A 16538-nucleotide genomic window follows, 5' to 3' on the forward strand; every position below is an offset into this window, starting at 1 on the left:
TCCCTCTTCTTCCTACTCTTTTTCTTCAGTGTTGCGTCTCTTCTCCCTTTTTTTGTGTTCATCAACGCTTCTTATTCATCTTTCTCTAGATCGGGCAAAATGATATCATATCGCTTGATCCCACTTTGTTTTATAAAGAAATATTACCACAAGCACCCTTTCAAGAGTCGATCAGGGAAACAAATCCAGATCCTATCCGATTACAAGATAAATTTTGGATCCAATTGGCCTAGGATTCGGATGATAAATGTGAAGGAAACCACTGATACATCTCCACAGAAGTTTTACACACACGGCTGGACTGACTTGCAAGGTAGCAATATGAATAAAACAACAAACTCTTAAACATTAGATCATCCAATATACTACCAGCATGCACTCAAATTCATAACCAGTGAGCTTATTGAGTAATGAGTTAAGACAGGTGCAGAATGGAGTTACTACAACATTTTCTCAGAAGGATCCAGTTTTAAAACCTGACGTACATACAGAGTAAGAAGCACTTGAGATGTTCTGCTCCGAATTCACTATTCGTCATCCTCACCTGCAAAAATAGGAAGACAATTTGAAGATTCATGAATGCCATAGCAACCATAAAATCATATACTATCAAATGTTTTCTCAGTGTCAAGAAAATTGAGGAAATGGATAACAAATAGAAAAGCAAATCAGTGGCGAATAACAAGCAGGAATGGGAGCCTCTTGCCCACGACCAAGAAGGTCAAGGAGAACAAGAGGAAGAAGGATAAAATAGAAATAGCAATCAAGACAGTAATAAGAAATCAAATATCTCAAAGTGTTGGGTGATCCATTCCATCACAAGTTAGCCGGTCCGCCTCTCCATTAGCCGACCTCCGAACATGCTGATATCGAACCGGGTGCACCTCCACACAGTCCAAAATCTCCTCTAACATCTCAGAGACTATCCAAGGGTGAGGTGTCTACCATCTAGCCACTTACATCATTGAGGGAATCACCCTCCACAATGAGGTTATGCAAATCTTCTGTAGCTGCTAATCATATGCCCTGAAGAATGGCTCTAACTTCTGTCTCGTAATAGGACCTGAAAACACAGATTTAGTTGACTTGTCTCTGAGGAGACCTCCAATGCCTGCCAGACTAGGGTTGCCCAAGCTAGATCAATCTAGGAGCTGAAACCACATCTCACTCCTTGCTCGCACAAATCTCCCTCCTGCAACGCCTGATATTAGTAGCCGAATACATCTTGAAGCAAGGGTTGATCCTTGCCCAAGATATCACATAAGATCAGACTTGAAAAAGACGAGTCATTCTGATAACATTCTTGAAGGTTCAGGTGTTTCTTTCATTCCATATGACCCGGATAATGGCCACTCTATACATATGAGAGGTTAAGAACGAGAAAAAGGTTGAGACCTGAAAAGCAGCAAACCATTCCAAAAAAAAAAACACACTTATAGTGGGATTTTTATATCTACATAGATCTTTCAATCATGGCTAGTATAATAACAACAGGATTTGTGATGGGGTTGTAAATCTTCCCCGGCTTCTTCTCACGAAGAAACACAGGACACAACATTGGCTAGGCTACCATCAGACTCATTCAGTTCTATATATGCTTCTAGAAAAGCTTCAATGACAGTCCAACTCAATTTCTCACAAAGACAAGACATCAGAGAACAAAAATAATACCAATCTGTTAGATTTCATAGTATCTAAGCAAGGGATAATAGGATACTGAAAACCAATAGATGAACCGAGTCAAACTGGCAATGAGTTTTTAGAGGGAAAAAAAAAAAGAGGGAAGTAGAAGGCACAACAAAGGCATGTAAGAAGGAAATGACAAGAAAAAAAGCAGACCGATGTATCTGCGCTCGTTAGCGGCTTTGGCCTCGAGGAGCATCTTGTCAAGGTCTTCCTGAAGCTTTTTGTCCCATTTCACCAACTGGGTCGTGAAGATCACTCCCAATCCCATGCCCACAACGTGCTCCCAAGGATCTGAACAAAAAATTCCTTTATTAAAGTAGTAGAAGAAGAAGCAATAAATAAAGAAAGAAAGAAAATGGGAATTGGGGAAAAAAACTTACGCCTCATGTAAGGGAGTTTCCGAAGGGCGTTAGAATACATCTGGGTGCCCAACCCCAACAGAGCTCCTACCAAAGTCGCTGTTGCCGGCATTTTTCTCTTCTTCTTCCTCTTCTCTTCAACCCTATCGCCCACCTTATTATCTCTGTGCTTTCAATTCACCCAGCTCGCATACACCATAGTCCAGTGTATATATAATCCGATGACTCTCTCAGCCACGATTAGATCAAGCTTAATAACCAAACAAAAGAGTAATATTAATTAGGCATTCTAGTGGCGGGTCCACCTGCCTCAGCATGTTTGGAACCAGTAATTCTTTTTCTCCCTTTTTGGGATACTATTTTCCAATGCTTGATAAGTTCACGTTTGGCTATCATTAATTTTTTTTACCGGAATATTGGCTTACCCAATCATGAGGGACGGTGAGAGAGGGATAGCTAGGAGAGGGACTGGGTGAGGAGAGGGCAAGAAAAGTTGAAAAACCAGGAAACAAAAAACTTCACTCCGCTCAAACGGATAGAAAGAATATGTGAAGCTTCATTGAAAATCAACATGAAGCATGCAATAAGCTTCATTCAAAGCGAACAAGAAGCTTATAGAAATGGATATGGTTAGAGTAGATTATGGTTGCATGAAGTAAAAGAGACTTCACCACTGATTAGGATAACACATTTTAAGGATTTATAGTTTTACCCTTTTTATATTCGTGTAGATTTAATGATAAGTGTTTTAAAAAATTTACATAAATTTTATTTAAAATTTACATAAATTTTATTTAAAATTTACATAAATTTTATTTAAAATTTAAGATGAGTTTTAAAGCATTTAAAATACTCTTTTGCGGCCCATTTTGCTTGTTTCTCTAAATCACTGAGTAAAAACTACTAAAAATTGGATTTTGTGGAAGGAAGCAAAAAAGAATGAGAAGCTTGAAGTTTGCTAACTTCCGAAACAAGCTTTCCACCACACTAGTAAGCTTTCCACCGCACTAGTAAGCTTTCCACCACACTAGAAGCTTCTAAATTTTAAACAAAAACCTCTAGGCATGTTTTCGAGAGATTTTGTTGATCCTTTTTTTTGTGTGTGTGAAAGATGGGAATGGAGGGAATTTGTTAATCCTACTCGTCCGATCAAATCACTGCTCAAAATTTGGGGGTGCATGTCATAATTCATAACTCATGGCTTAAAGAGAGTAAAAAGAACAACTAATGGTGTTTTTTTTTTTTTAATGATAAGAACAACTAATGGTGTTGTAGTCATAAAAAAAGTACTGTAGAAAAGAAAACTTTACACCACCCCACTGAATAATTTGGACCGTTCATTTTCCACAAAAATGAGTTTTACAACGTTTGGCTTATTCAAAAAAAAAATGGAAAAATTATTAAAAAATGCAAAGTTTTGGTTATATTGTGAACAAAGGGTAGACATTTCAATTTTATAAAAAAGGGGCTGTCAGTGAGAGAAAATGGCTTTTAGGACAAATATACCCCCTTGCTTTTTCCCACCACTTTTTGTGGTTCTAATCCCTATGTTATTAACCTACCCATTTGACCTTTTTCTTTCTTCTTCCCTAAGCCGTCCTCCTTCCAACGTGAAAACTCCATTGCCATAGTGAAAAAGCTCCATTGCCATACTGGCTGCTCTCTCATACAACTCCACCCACGAAATGCCTTCATGCGAAAGTCCCTACCAAATCCCATATTATAGTTAGACAGACGGTGGAGGATCTGAGGGAAAAAAAATATAGTGGGACCTGCTTATTTCAGTGATCTAAACCATGTACTTCCTGGGCCCCTTTCATGTAGTGCCATAAAATCTTCTCTACAGGATGATCATTACCCTCTGATTTGTTAAGGCTGTTTTTATGGGATCCATTCATTCTAACCCTCTATAATCCTAATGGTTCAGATCATCCTATGGAGACCAATTGGAAGCAAGTCCTATCTATCTACACAGGGCCCAAACAAATAAATGGTTTACGTTCACTGGGCCCCACCTAAGAAATATGGGATCCATAAGTTTGATTAGATTATCCTAGACCCTTGATCAAACAAGTGGTTCATCTAAGTTTGTTCCAAAAGATCACATCTTATACCCCGGAACCACATTTTATATCACGGAACCACTAGGGAACCACGTCTTATACCACGAAACCACTAGGGAACCACATTTTCTACCCCGGAACCACTAGAGAACCACATTTTATAGCCCGGAACCACTAGGGAACCACATGTTATACCTCAGAACCACTAGGAAACCGCATCTTATACCTCGAAACCACTAGGGAACCACATTTTATACCCCGGAACCACTAGGGAACCACATCTTATACCACGGAACCACTAGAGAACCACATTTTCTACTCCAGAACCACTAGGGAACCACATCTTATACAATGGAACCACTAGGGAACCACATCTTATACCCCGGAACCACTAGAGAACCACATTTTCTACTCCAGAACCACTAGGGAACCACATCTTATACAATGGAACCACTAGGGAACCACATCTTATACCCCGGAACCACTAGAGAACCACATCTTATACCCCGGAATTACTAGGGAACCACATTTTATACCCCGGAACCACTAGGGAAAAATGTGGTTCCGGGGTAGAAAATGTGGCTCCCTAGTGGTTCCGTGGTATAAGATGTGGTTCCCTAGTGGTTCCGTGGTATAAGATGTGGTTTCCTAGTGGTTCCGTGGTATAAGATGTGGTTCCCTAGTGGTTTCGGGGTATAAGATGTGATCTTTTGGAACAAACTTAGATAAACCACTTGTTTGATCAAGGGTCTAGGAGAATCTAATCAAACTTACGGATCCCATATTTCTTAAGTGGACAGGTGGGGCCCAGTGAACATAAATCATTTATTTGTTTGGGCCCTGGTGTAGATAGATAAGACTTGCTTCCAAATTGGTCTTCATAGGATGATCTGAACCATTAGGATTATCGAGGGTTAGAATGAATGGATCCCATAAAAACAGCCCTTAACAAATCAGAGGGTAATGATCATCCTGTAGAGAAGATTTTATGGCACTACATGAAAGGGGCCCAGGAAGTACATGGTTTAGATCACTGAAATAAGCAGGTCCCACTATATTTTTTTCCCTCAGATCCTCCACCGTCTGTCTAACTATAATATGGGATTTAGTAGAGACTTTCGCATGAAGGAATTTCGTGGGTGGAGTTGTATGAGAGAGCAGCCAGTATGGCAATGGAGCTTTTTCACTATGGCAATGGAGTTTTCACGTTGGAAGGAGGAAGGCTTAGGGAAGAAGAAAAAAAAAGGTCAAATGGGTAGGTGAATAACATAGGGATTAGAACCACAAAAAGTGGTGAGAAAAAGCAACGGGGGTATATTTGTCCTAAAAGCCATATTCTCTTACTGACAGCCCCTTTTTTATAAAATTGAAATGTCTACCCTTTGTTCACAATATAACCAAAACTTTGCATTGTAAATAGCTGCCTGACCAAAAATTCAACATTAAATTAGCCTCACTATTTCTTGCAATTTTGTAAACCAGCATCATTCAAGATTCAGAACTGAAGTATGGTCTCTCATCTACTTAGATCAAAATCAGATTGACCAAGAAATAACACTTGCACATATAATTTTTACGGCAAATTATAAAACAATCCTTTATGGGTATGTTGGTTTACTGAGGCGGGTGGATCATGTTTGGTATGGGTATGTTGGTCTACTGAGGCGGGTGGATCATGTTTGGTATGGGGCCCACTGCCATGACCTTTATTTTACATGGATGGGGACCATTTATCATGCATCATGGTAGTTACACATGGATAAGAACTACTTTGTACGTAGTTGAGAAAAAGGAGAATCTCTCCACTGACTATTCATGGAAATCGAAATTTGATGCGGAGTCTCTCCTCCATAGGTGGTTTTTTTTTTACTTTTAGTTCTACATAGAATAGAATGTCATCTCAATTTCCTTGTTTTACATAAAATAGGATTTCTCTTGCTCTTGTCAATAAATAGAGGATTTAGAAGAAGGGAAAGGCATCCAGTTAAGGGCCATCTTCCCCTGAAAATAAAAGTTAACGCAAATAGATGTGTTTCACGTGCTGGCTTTTTGGGTATTTTTTGTAAATCCTTCTCATTGTTGCTGTCTCTTTTATTATTATCCGTGGTTATTTTTCCTTTTTTTTAATGACTAGAATTTCATTCAAGAAAGACCGAGATGGTCAAAACACATAAGAAAAAAGAGGAAAAACAAGAAAATATAAGTACATCCGGACAAATAAAACGGGCACTTCAGGCCACAGAAAGTCAAGGAGGTAAGGAATCGAACTGCTCAAGGGCCTCTTTTATGTGCCCCTTCCCTAGCAAGCCTATCCGCCTTACCATTCCACTATCTTTTTATGTGGCAAAAAGAGATGAGTGAGTTGCCCGAAATATCCTTAATCTCCTCAAAAAATTCGGCAAATCTCCAAGCGAAAATGTGGGATCCCCTAAGCCATCGGATGACATTTAGGCTCCGTTCACTTGTTTTCCCGGGAAAGGAAAAGAAAAGGTTTCCAGAGAATCTGACGTGGCAAAAAGGAAAAGAAATCCCAAGAAATTGTGCAGGAAAAGGTTTCTCGCGCCTGTTCACTTGCGCAGAAAATCCTGGGAAACAGTGCAGGAAAAGGTTTCCCGCGCTCGTTCACTTGCGCTGAAAAATCCCGAGAAATTTATAATTTTCAGCTGATGAAATTAAAAACGATGAAAAAAAAACCACAGCTGATCAATGTGAGGGTTAAATGGTCATTTGCTTCAATAAGTGGAATTTGTGTCTACAATCTATATTATTCATGTGTTTGCCCACACCAAGGAAACGTTATCCCAAAATTCTTTCCTAATTAGACGATTTTTAGGTGTGCCCAGTGTGTATTGCGGCCATTTGTAGGTGAGCCTATATTTTGAAAAATACAATGAAGCCCACCTTGTTCGAAGATCCAAACCATTCAGTTGTTTTGGTCCCAATATTTATATATCATGCCTCAAAAATCATCTCCATTGGATGATCTGACCCTCTAATTTGTTGTATTTGCCTTGATGTTTAGTTCAGAACTCGAATTTACAGTAAAGGAAGGATAGCGGGGACAATTCAAAACTCCAATTTTAAAAGGGCGATAAAAAATATTTACATTAAACTCCAATTCTCAGAGAATTCCTTCACCTGTCAAATTTTAAACTCCAATTTAAAGAGTTATCACTAGTTAGCAGATTATCTTTACATCCATCTAAGGTATCATAGCTTCTCAAAATTGTTAAATCCATGAGATTATGTCTCACACACATCTCTTTGTCTATTGAATTTCTTACTTTTTGTGGGCAAAAAGGGATCACTTCAAGGTTTATAAAAAATGAGGGTTTGATAGGGATCACTTCAAGGTTTATAAAAAACGATTTTTTGTGGGCAAAAAAGGATTTTTTCTGCTCCTGCACATTACTTTTCCAAAGAACCCAGATCTGTTTTCATAAAAAACGAAAATAAAAATCGGGAAAATTAGCACCACATACAAAGGCCGATCAAAAAAGAGATTTCCGTTTTTATTATCATGTTGGGATGAGATATGAGGATGAAAAAACAACACAGAGATGAGAGAGAGAGAGAAAGAGAGAGAGAGAGAGAGAGAGAGAGAGAGAGAGAGATTGACTTGCAACTCTTTCAGGCAGATGCAAGGAAGAGGACGAAGTTTTCCATGGAAGGATGGAGGAAGAAGACGATGTAGGGCGTTATTCTAGGGCTTTGTTATGGAAGAAGATGATGTAGGGTTTTTTACCCACCCACCGACTTTACTCTTTCACCAAACCCAACCACGCGACTTTATTTTCTCGGGAAACCGAATCGCACCAAATTAGCGGGATTTGGTTTCCCACAAGAGGGAGAAAAGATCTCTTTCCACGTCATTTTTTGAAAATCCATGTCATTTTTTACTTTTTCCACATAGGCACTGTTACTTTCCCAAGAAAGCAAGTGAACACCGCTATTTTAGCTTTCTCGGGAAAAAAAGGGGTGTTCTCCCGGGATTCGTTTTCCCGAGAACGCAAGTGAACTGAGCCTTACTTAGGGAATCCCCTTCAATCATCACTTTATCTACATTTTCACCCTCTAAGATTTTGAATCCTTGGTGGACTGCATGCACTTCCGCCTCATTTGAATCAAGCTTCAAGAAACCCTGACATGGTGGCTCCTATTCCTTTACTATAGATATTCTCATCTCCGACCATTCACACACCTCTCTTCATCCATTCCCATCTCCCATTCGTGGTTATTTACCTTGAAAAGGCTTATTTTGGAAGTGTAATCCAAGGCTTGTTTGAAATTTTCACCCTGATATCGAACCGTTTGTTACCCGTTTGATTTGGCCCGTCCTAATTTAGGATGAAGTGGTATCAGAGCCACTTCATTATAGGGCATCCAAAAACGACTTTGGATCAAGTGGTATCAGAGCCACTAGATCATACGCCATCCAAACACGATTCTGGATCAAGGGGTATCAAAACAGGTTCTGCAATCACCCTGGGAGTGTAAACAATGGTGAACGCCTGTGTTTCGCAGTAACAAGCACATGGAGAAAACGACCTAGTACTCACACCCGTTGACCGAGGATATACAATGGAAAACAATGGAGTCGATCAAAGAAGTTCTCATACGGCTACCATCATGTTGATGATATAGCAATTGGCATCTGCCAAGGAGGCATCAGCCTCGCAGCCGAGTCCTGAAAGTGCCACTCGTGCAAAAGAGGTGGAGGTCGAGAGGGACCGAAAGGAGGAAAAAAGAGATCCGACACTCCAGACATCCGACTCCAAAGAGAGTATCCATGTCCAAACATTCAAGCCGAAAGCCCAAACCAGCATGCTACTGGACGACTGGCTCTGGCTCGACAGACTCGAAACCTACTTCTTGACCTACCAATACAGAGACACTCAAAAGGTAAACTTTGCCAAATTGAAGCTAACTAGTCACGCTTTTACATGGTGGAATGCATACGCAAGGAGGAAGGGATTGGCGAATGTGACATGGAGGGAGTTCCCGGCAATAATCCGGAAAAAGTTCAATCCCCTCAGATACGAAAAGGATTGTTGGGTACGATGGCAGTAATTGCGGCAACAGTTCGAGCAAACGGTGTAGGAGCACACCACAGAGTTCCACAAGCAAGCCATAGCACTTGGGATCTCCTTGGAGGAGCGAGGTACCTTTATGAAGTACCTAGGAGGACTGCACAAGTACATCCAAGAAGACTAGAATATCTTCCCATCAACACTATCGAAGAGGCCAGCATCAAAGCCATGGCGATCGAAAATCTAGATCAAAGAAGCAAGAAAAAGATAATCTGACGAGAGACAAATCTAAGTACAATCCAAAGCCGAGCAAGCATGCCAATACGGTTTGTAAGGCACAATGGTCAAACGACCAGGACACACAACTGGGGAGTGTTGGAAACTACACCCCGACCTATGACCAAAGGGATCCTGAAACAAGGACACGAAGGGAAAAAACCAAAGGCAACTCTACATGTGGTTGAAGACTAGGAGTTACCCAAGTTACATGAGGCAGACGAGAAATTGGCACTCATGACCAGATCCACCGAAGGAACCACAAAACCAGATGAGTGAGAGGAACTTTTCCGTGTTTGGATCCAACTGAAACAAAGCCTAGTGGGAGCCATCATCAACTTAGGGAGGCGGAAAATTTTGATTTCCGAAGGAATGGAGGTTAAGATGGGGCTGACAACTAACCCTCACCCACAACCATATCCTCTGGATTGGATCCATAGGGATGTGTATACGAAGATTACTCGAAAGTCACCTTCAAGATCGCCAAAGCGATACATGGACGAGATGACATGTGAGGTAATGAGACCAAATCATAACATGAGCAACATATGATGCCCACATTTGACATTACAAAACCCTTTTTTATGATCCTCTAAGATGATAAACAAACCAAGTGTAATAGATGGTTAATGTGACCAAATCATAACATGAGCAACATATGGTGCCCACATTTGACACATTACAAAACCTTTTTATGATCCTTTAAGATGATAAACAAACCAAATGTAATAGATGGTTCAGTGTAACCAATATCTATTTAAACTCGTTAAGTTCAGTATTTTTTGGTAGGTAAGCTGGGATTGAACCTCCGACCTCAGGGTTGAAGGACATCGTCTAGTTCAGTATTTTCTAACTCGTTGCTTGCATCATGCTTGTAGACTACTTCAGCTTCTAAGCACTTCCAACATCATGCAAGTCCAACAAAATGGTGAACCTTTGGTGTATTTGAAAGATGAGTTGCTCAGTCATAGCTTGTTTTCCCAAGAAGTTTACAATGCATTACAATTCCATCTAACTCCTCAACTCCAGTGACTTGAAATACAATCCAATCTTCACTTGAATTCCCCTATTGCACTCTTCAAATTACATTAAAATTGCTAGTTGCTAGTAGCATAGCACCAAAAGAGAAAATGGCAAGCCTAAATTTCAATGAGAGAAAATTTTCAATACAAGATGGCATACAAGACAGTGATCATCTCAAGAGAAGTAAACAGACAAACTCAACAAAAAGGCCTGAGAAAAAATCGAACAGGATAAACAGAAAAATTCTACCAATAAAGTCTCCCTACAACTCCCAACTTCAATCAGTGGTACAAGCTTCTTTAAATTATTTGTCTAAGTGTTCTAAGCTATGTCACAAATATCTCTGTCATTTTCAAAATATAACAATTTTATCGCAACATTTTGATAAAACGACAAAATCCTGAAATGATCCCGAGAATTTAAAAGATATAGCGATATTTTGATTTACCGCGATAATATCACGATATTTTTTATTTTTTCTTAATTTATATATTTTAAAATAATTTTTTATCATTTTCCCCGGTACAAAAAAATAAAAAAAATTTATATATCCCGTGATTTTTCCTCGCCCAGAAATTCCCAAGAACGATATTTGTGACTTAGGTTCTAAGTAGCACACATCTTACAAGCACATATCACGAAACTGAAACTGTGAACTCCAATTAAGCAAGGAATGGTAGAACAAACACCAAAGATAAGACCAAATCAATCGCAAACAAACTGAGTACCAACTACTAACTACTTTGTCCCTGCCATATACCAACCAAAATAACTAAATTCAGCTGTACAAAGTGCCATAAGCAACATACATTATGATAAGCAACAATTTCGGAATATCCAATCAAACTCTCACGTTCACGGTGAAATGAAAAGGTTAGGGAATATGCAATCAGAATCTCAATGTCTACCATGCATGACTCAAATTTCAAGCACAATCTTACAGGGATAGATGGGGGAAAATATCCAATCAGATATTGTAATAGAAGTCACTAACCAGGATTAGAAGAATAAATTTAAGATGATGAATAACTCTAGCAGATCTAAACAGATGAAAAGAGCAAAATTCAATTGATACTCAACGACGAACAGTTAGGAAGATGTACAAATCGATCAAATCAGAAACAGATATTTGCACTACCATGTTTTGATAAATGCAATAACTCATCTTGTCCTTTCTTTAAACGGCTGTCAAAAGTTGTTCCAGTTCCCAAAAACGGTCAGAAGAAGCTCATTAAAAAAAAGAAAAAACATACTGAGTTTGTGCAATCATTAAAACATGGTAGTGCCAATATCAGTAACCTAAATTTAAGATGATGAATCAGATCTAACCAGATGATAAGAGCGAAATTCAATTGATACTCAAAGAAGAACAGTCAGGAACGTGTACAAATCAATCTAACCTAAAAAAAATTAAAAGAAATCGGCTTAAAACTTTGGAAATCTCAACCACTACGAAAAGAGCCATATATATGGCTTAAAACACGGCAAAGAGCTTATCAGATCCTGAAAACACTAAATCTTAATCGATATTGAGCAGAAAACAATCATTTTCAAAAGATCGGAGCAAAATAAAATCTCAAAACCCTAGATCTGGGGCTAAAAGAAGCTACCTGAAAAAGAACGGGTATTTCTATCATTCTATATCGAAGGACTAGATCTCTGTTAGATATCTCAAACATAAAGTGAAAAATCTATGGAGAACAGCAAAGATCGGAAAATAGGTCAATCAAAAGCCGAAAAAAACAACATAATCATAAGAGGGAGAAAAGATAATCAGGAAAAAAATAGAGAAGAGAAAAAATCGGTTACCTTTTCAAACGAGATTGAAGGAAAGATGAGATAATAGCAGAGACCTCTCTCTTTGGCAGAGAGCAGAGAAAAGAGGTGGAGAGGGTTTGAAAGGAGGAATAGATTCTGGTTACATAAAACCCAAATCAGGACCAAATGAAATGCTGTTAGATTGAGACGAAATGAAACTCAAATGAAATGCGGTTTGTGAAACTCAAATGCGGGCTTCGATTGTGAACTTGGGCCTTCACCTGACCTTCTAATTTATGACAACTTATATGATACCGGACCGGACCGTAAGATTATAAAGAGAAAACCATCTCTCCCTTGATTTTTAATCCAACAGAAAGCACTTTTTCTGACTTTTTCTTGGTTCAAAAACCAAGGCTGCAGGTTTTGTCTCTACCCACCCTTTACATTCTCACGTTCGGGCATAATATAATTTTTCCTACTTTATTATCCGGCAGGAAAATAACGGCCAGCTATTTGCTTTGTAGGCAAGTTTAATGGACTTTCTTTTTCTCATGTGTTGCACTTATTTAGTAGGGGTGCAAGTCGGGTAGGGTTGGATCCGGTTGAGCCCAACCCTAGCCCAAACCCCAACCCAAGATAGGTTCCTTTAACCCTAACCCGACCCAACCCGAACCTTGTGTCGAGGATGGTCAACGCTAACCCAACCTGCCTCTAAATCACTTAACCCTAACCTAACTCATCTAACTTGAAATTGGGTCGGGTTAACTCTGGGCCAAATAGAAAAGTACAAAGGATAACATAACCCAAAGAAAATCAAGATAAAATTAGAGGACAGGCTGCCAAGGCCTCAACCCTAACCGAACCCAAAATTAAACCGGGTTGGCTTTTCCCAACCCTAACCAGACCCAACACGAGGAAATGCCAACCCAACCCAAGACAAAACCAGGTTGAACCCGTGGGGTTCAAGTTCAGCCCAACCTAATTCACACCCCTATTATTTAGTTGGCATGACCACATCTGGGCTCCATCTGGTTGCGAGGAGGTCAAGTGAATTGAGGGGTCCCTTGGAAGTGAAGTGAAAAAAATAGGTGTTTGGTTGTCAAAATCTATGGAAAGCAAAGAGACTACCTAAGTGGGCGCCATTATTAAAAGGAAAATGATATGCAGACCTAGAGTAGGACCTAAAACGGGACCTGCAATGAAAATAAGCCATGCGTTGAAGAAAATTTTACTTTTTGATTATTTCCCTGAACTTAAGGGATTACTCGCATCACTAGTGATGTTGTGGCGTGAAACAATTTGTTTGGTCCCCTTTTAGATCCAACTCTCAGTCTCCCTATCATAACTCTTCTTTTTTTTGGAAATTATACTTTCCCAGTGTTAGATAGGGAAGTGCAACGATTGAAGATCAATGTTACCTAAAACTGCATTTCACGGGGTTGTGCAAGGAATTCATTAGCAAGGATTGCAACCAAATAGCACCAAAAAATAAGTCAATGCGTCATTTTCCTGCTAACCAAATAGAGTTGTGTAGAGCGTCGACATGAAGATCAGTTATTTCACTAGCATTCATAGGTCTGCGCCTGCTTTTATCCAGTTAGATACAAGATTATCTATCTTTGAAACAGGGATTAAAGTGGTGGATCTTTTAGCTCCTTATCGCTGTGGAGGAAAAATCGGTGGCCCTTGCTAAGCATGGATGTAAAATGGTGGGCCACAAAGCATCAAAACATTAAGTGTAAAATGGCGGGGCATCACCATATGTATTGGAATTCTATAGATAAATTACACCATATAGAAATCTCTATAGATTGAAGAGTTAGATCATTCAATATTGGAGATGGTTTCCGTGGTTCGGCGTATTTACATTGGAGCCTACCAACTGAATGCTTTAGATCTTTGAACAAGGTGTGCCCCACTCTAATTTTTTAAAAAATACGTGCAACTCCGTACATACACAATAATTAGGGGGGCATCAAAAGAAAAGTTTCAATCTTCGGATCAGGTGAGCCCAAGTGATTTTTTTAAAAAATACACTTTTTATGATGTACACCTTCTTCAAAGATCTAGACCATTCATCCATCAAGGGTTTGTGCTCAAAGAGAAGAGAGAGTACTAGTTGTGAGAATAAGTACAGGTAGGCCTATCTCGTTCAATTCACTAGTTAGGCCCCTCTAAGGTTCTTGTTTGGTAGAGGGAGAGAGAGAGAGAGATGAAAACTTGATATTTTGCATGGATGGCCTGTTGCCACTCCCAAATGGTAATCCAAGGGGGGCAATTGCCCCCGCCCGCCGCCCCCCCCCCCCCCCCGGTGAAATCCAGAATTTTTACAGAATCTACAGGATTAAGAGTTTTTCATAAAGTTGCCCCTCTTCTATGAAAATCCAGAATCTTCCCGTATTTGAAAAATAGTACACCACAAGAGTACAAGACGATCAAAACCGTCCATTTGATTAAGGGAGTCACAAGATTTTACATGGTGTAAGCCCGTATTAGAAAAATTGTATTGTACGGGCTGCACCACAGGATGATCTAAACCGTCCATTTCATGGGCCAAGATGAAAATAGGTCATGCCCAAAAATTCATTTATGTGGGAACATAATATGATGTACACCTCTATATATTAGAGGGCTAGGATCATCCCATGCAATGAATTTTTGGGCACAGCCTATTAACGTTGTGGCCCTTCAAATGGACAGTTTGGATCATACTATGGCATGGCCTGTACAATACTTTTTGAAAAATACTGGACTATACATGTGAAAACTCTCTACTAGTTAATTATGAGATTTTATATGTTATATGAATGTAAAGTCAAGTGTTTTTTAAAAAGTAGGGCCCAATTCATAAGAAGATCCAAACTGTTCATTTGTTGTGCACGATATAAGTAGGTTGCACGCCTACACCCCTTAAATCATCTCCATAAGATGATCCTAACCCTCCGATCTATAAAGGGATTGCCCGCTATGGAAACCTTTATAGATTGAATGGTTAGGATCATCCTACGGAGATGATTTACGTGATGCAACCTATTTATGTTGTGGCCCTATAAATGAACGGTTTGGATCATCGTATGAAGTGGGCCCATAGTATTTTTTGAAAAATGCTTGACTTTACCTGCACGGAAAATATAAAATCTCGAATATTATTTGGATTTTCAAAGTAGAAAGTGATCCTCTTGGGGGGTCTTGGAATTTATTAAATCACCAATATTCTTGGGCAATGCATAGTGGGCCCTACTACTTCAAAATTTGAGGTGTAAAATGTGGGCTCTACCTTGTGCATCGGTTAGGGGGAGTTGGTGGGCCCTACCAATCAAACATGAAGTGTAGAATGATGGGCCTCAACATGCTATAACAACCTTCTCTGCGACTTTGCCCCTCCCCTCTCCCCCCCACCCTAGAGCTAATTCCTGGCTCTGTCCCTGAGTATGGCCTATCGATTTCACAATCTTAATGTGGAGTCAAGACAGGCGCCTCTTTTTTTGTTTATGAGCAGGTGTCATGATAGAAGATTGCTCAATTTTAGCACAAGATCCTGTTTTTCTAGCAACGGTCTTTAACCCTATTTTGTGGCTTTCATTGAGAAAACTAAAATGAGGTGAGCCCATGAAGACCGTTGATATAAATTTAATCTAACGGTTGAAAAGTTTTGGTATCTTTCCTTCTGCTACACCTACTCGTATAAATCCTGCCATATATATAGTCATGTCTACGCAAGATTTGTCCTCATTTAGATTAGATTTGCTTTTGCTTAAACTACAATATTTTCTGATAAGAAAGAAGAATAGCTGCCTCGAAATCAGAGAGGAAAGCTTAACCCTAAACCTTAGCCACGACAAGAAACACCATAATCAAACATTAGCAAGAACCATCACAAGAAACACCATAATCAAACATCAGCAAGAACCATGAGATAAGAACATCACATATCTCGAAGCTCTTTCTTTCCTCCTTTAATCATAAATCATATCTTCGTACGCAGCAAACCAGGCCTCCAAATGCTCCAAAGTTGCATGCTTTTTTTATAGAGGATAATGACTAGTGGGAGAGTTGGAGACCCTAGAAAATAAAGACCTGCTTGTTTTCAGCCTTGGAAGAACCACCCTCTCTTTCTTTACTATTAAGTTCCCATCCCATCCAATGCCATTACAAAACTGTATAAAGTTTGAGACATGCAATCAGTTCAAGGTGGCAAACAGGCTGTACCGGCCCGCGGCATGGCACGCCACGGATAGCTACAGTGACGCGTGCCGTGCCGGGCTTGGGCGGCCCGGCACGGCCTGCGAGCCCGGTTCCCCCTTTATTAAAATGTATTTTTTTCTTGAAAAACCTGAAAA

General features: G+C 39.6%; 1 protein-coding gene across 1 annotated transcript; it reads right to left on the reverse strand.

Annotated features, from left to right (window-relative positions):
• Window positions 1-302: 302 nt before the first annotated feature.
• LOC143875792 (uncharacterized) lies at window positions 303-12403 on the reverse strand. Its single transcript, XM_077377397.1, has 4 exons — window positions 12247-12403; window positions 2067-2295; window positions 1840-1977; window positions 303-544 (listed from the first exon to the last, which is right to left on the reverse strand). The coding sequence occupies exons 2-4, from the start codon at window positions 2155-2157 to the stop codon at window positions 528-530; spliced, it is 246 nt and encodes an 81-aa protein (XP_077233512.1). The 5' UTR covers window positions 2158-2295; window positions 12247-12403; the 3' UTR covers window positions 303-527.
• Between the last annotated feature and the right edge of the window lie 4135 nt (window positions 12404-16538).

This window comes from Tasmannia lanceolata, unplaced genomic scaffold (genome assembly GCF_043159265.1).
Source record: "Tasmannia lanceolata isolate RefF3 unplaced genomic scaffold, GAP_Taslan_0.1 ptg000002l, whole genome shotgun sequence".
NCBI lineage: Eukaryota > Viridiplantae > Streptophyta > Magnoliopsida > Canellales > Winteraceae > Tasmannia > Tasmannia lanceolata.

Bases quoted from the DNA above. Each gene is read 5' to 3' on its own strand.
- LOC143875792 (XM_077377397.1), bottom strand. From the start codon at position 2,157: ATGCCGGCAACAGCGACTTTGGTAGGAGCTCTGTTGGGGTTGGGCACC. The intron at 1,978-2,066 runs GTAAGTTTTTTT...TTTTTTGTTCAG, and splicing joins GAAACTCCCTTACATGAGGC to ATCCTTGGGAGCACGTTGTG.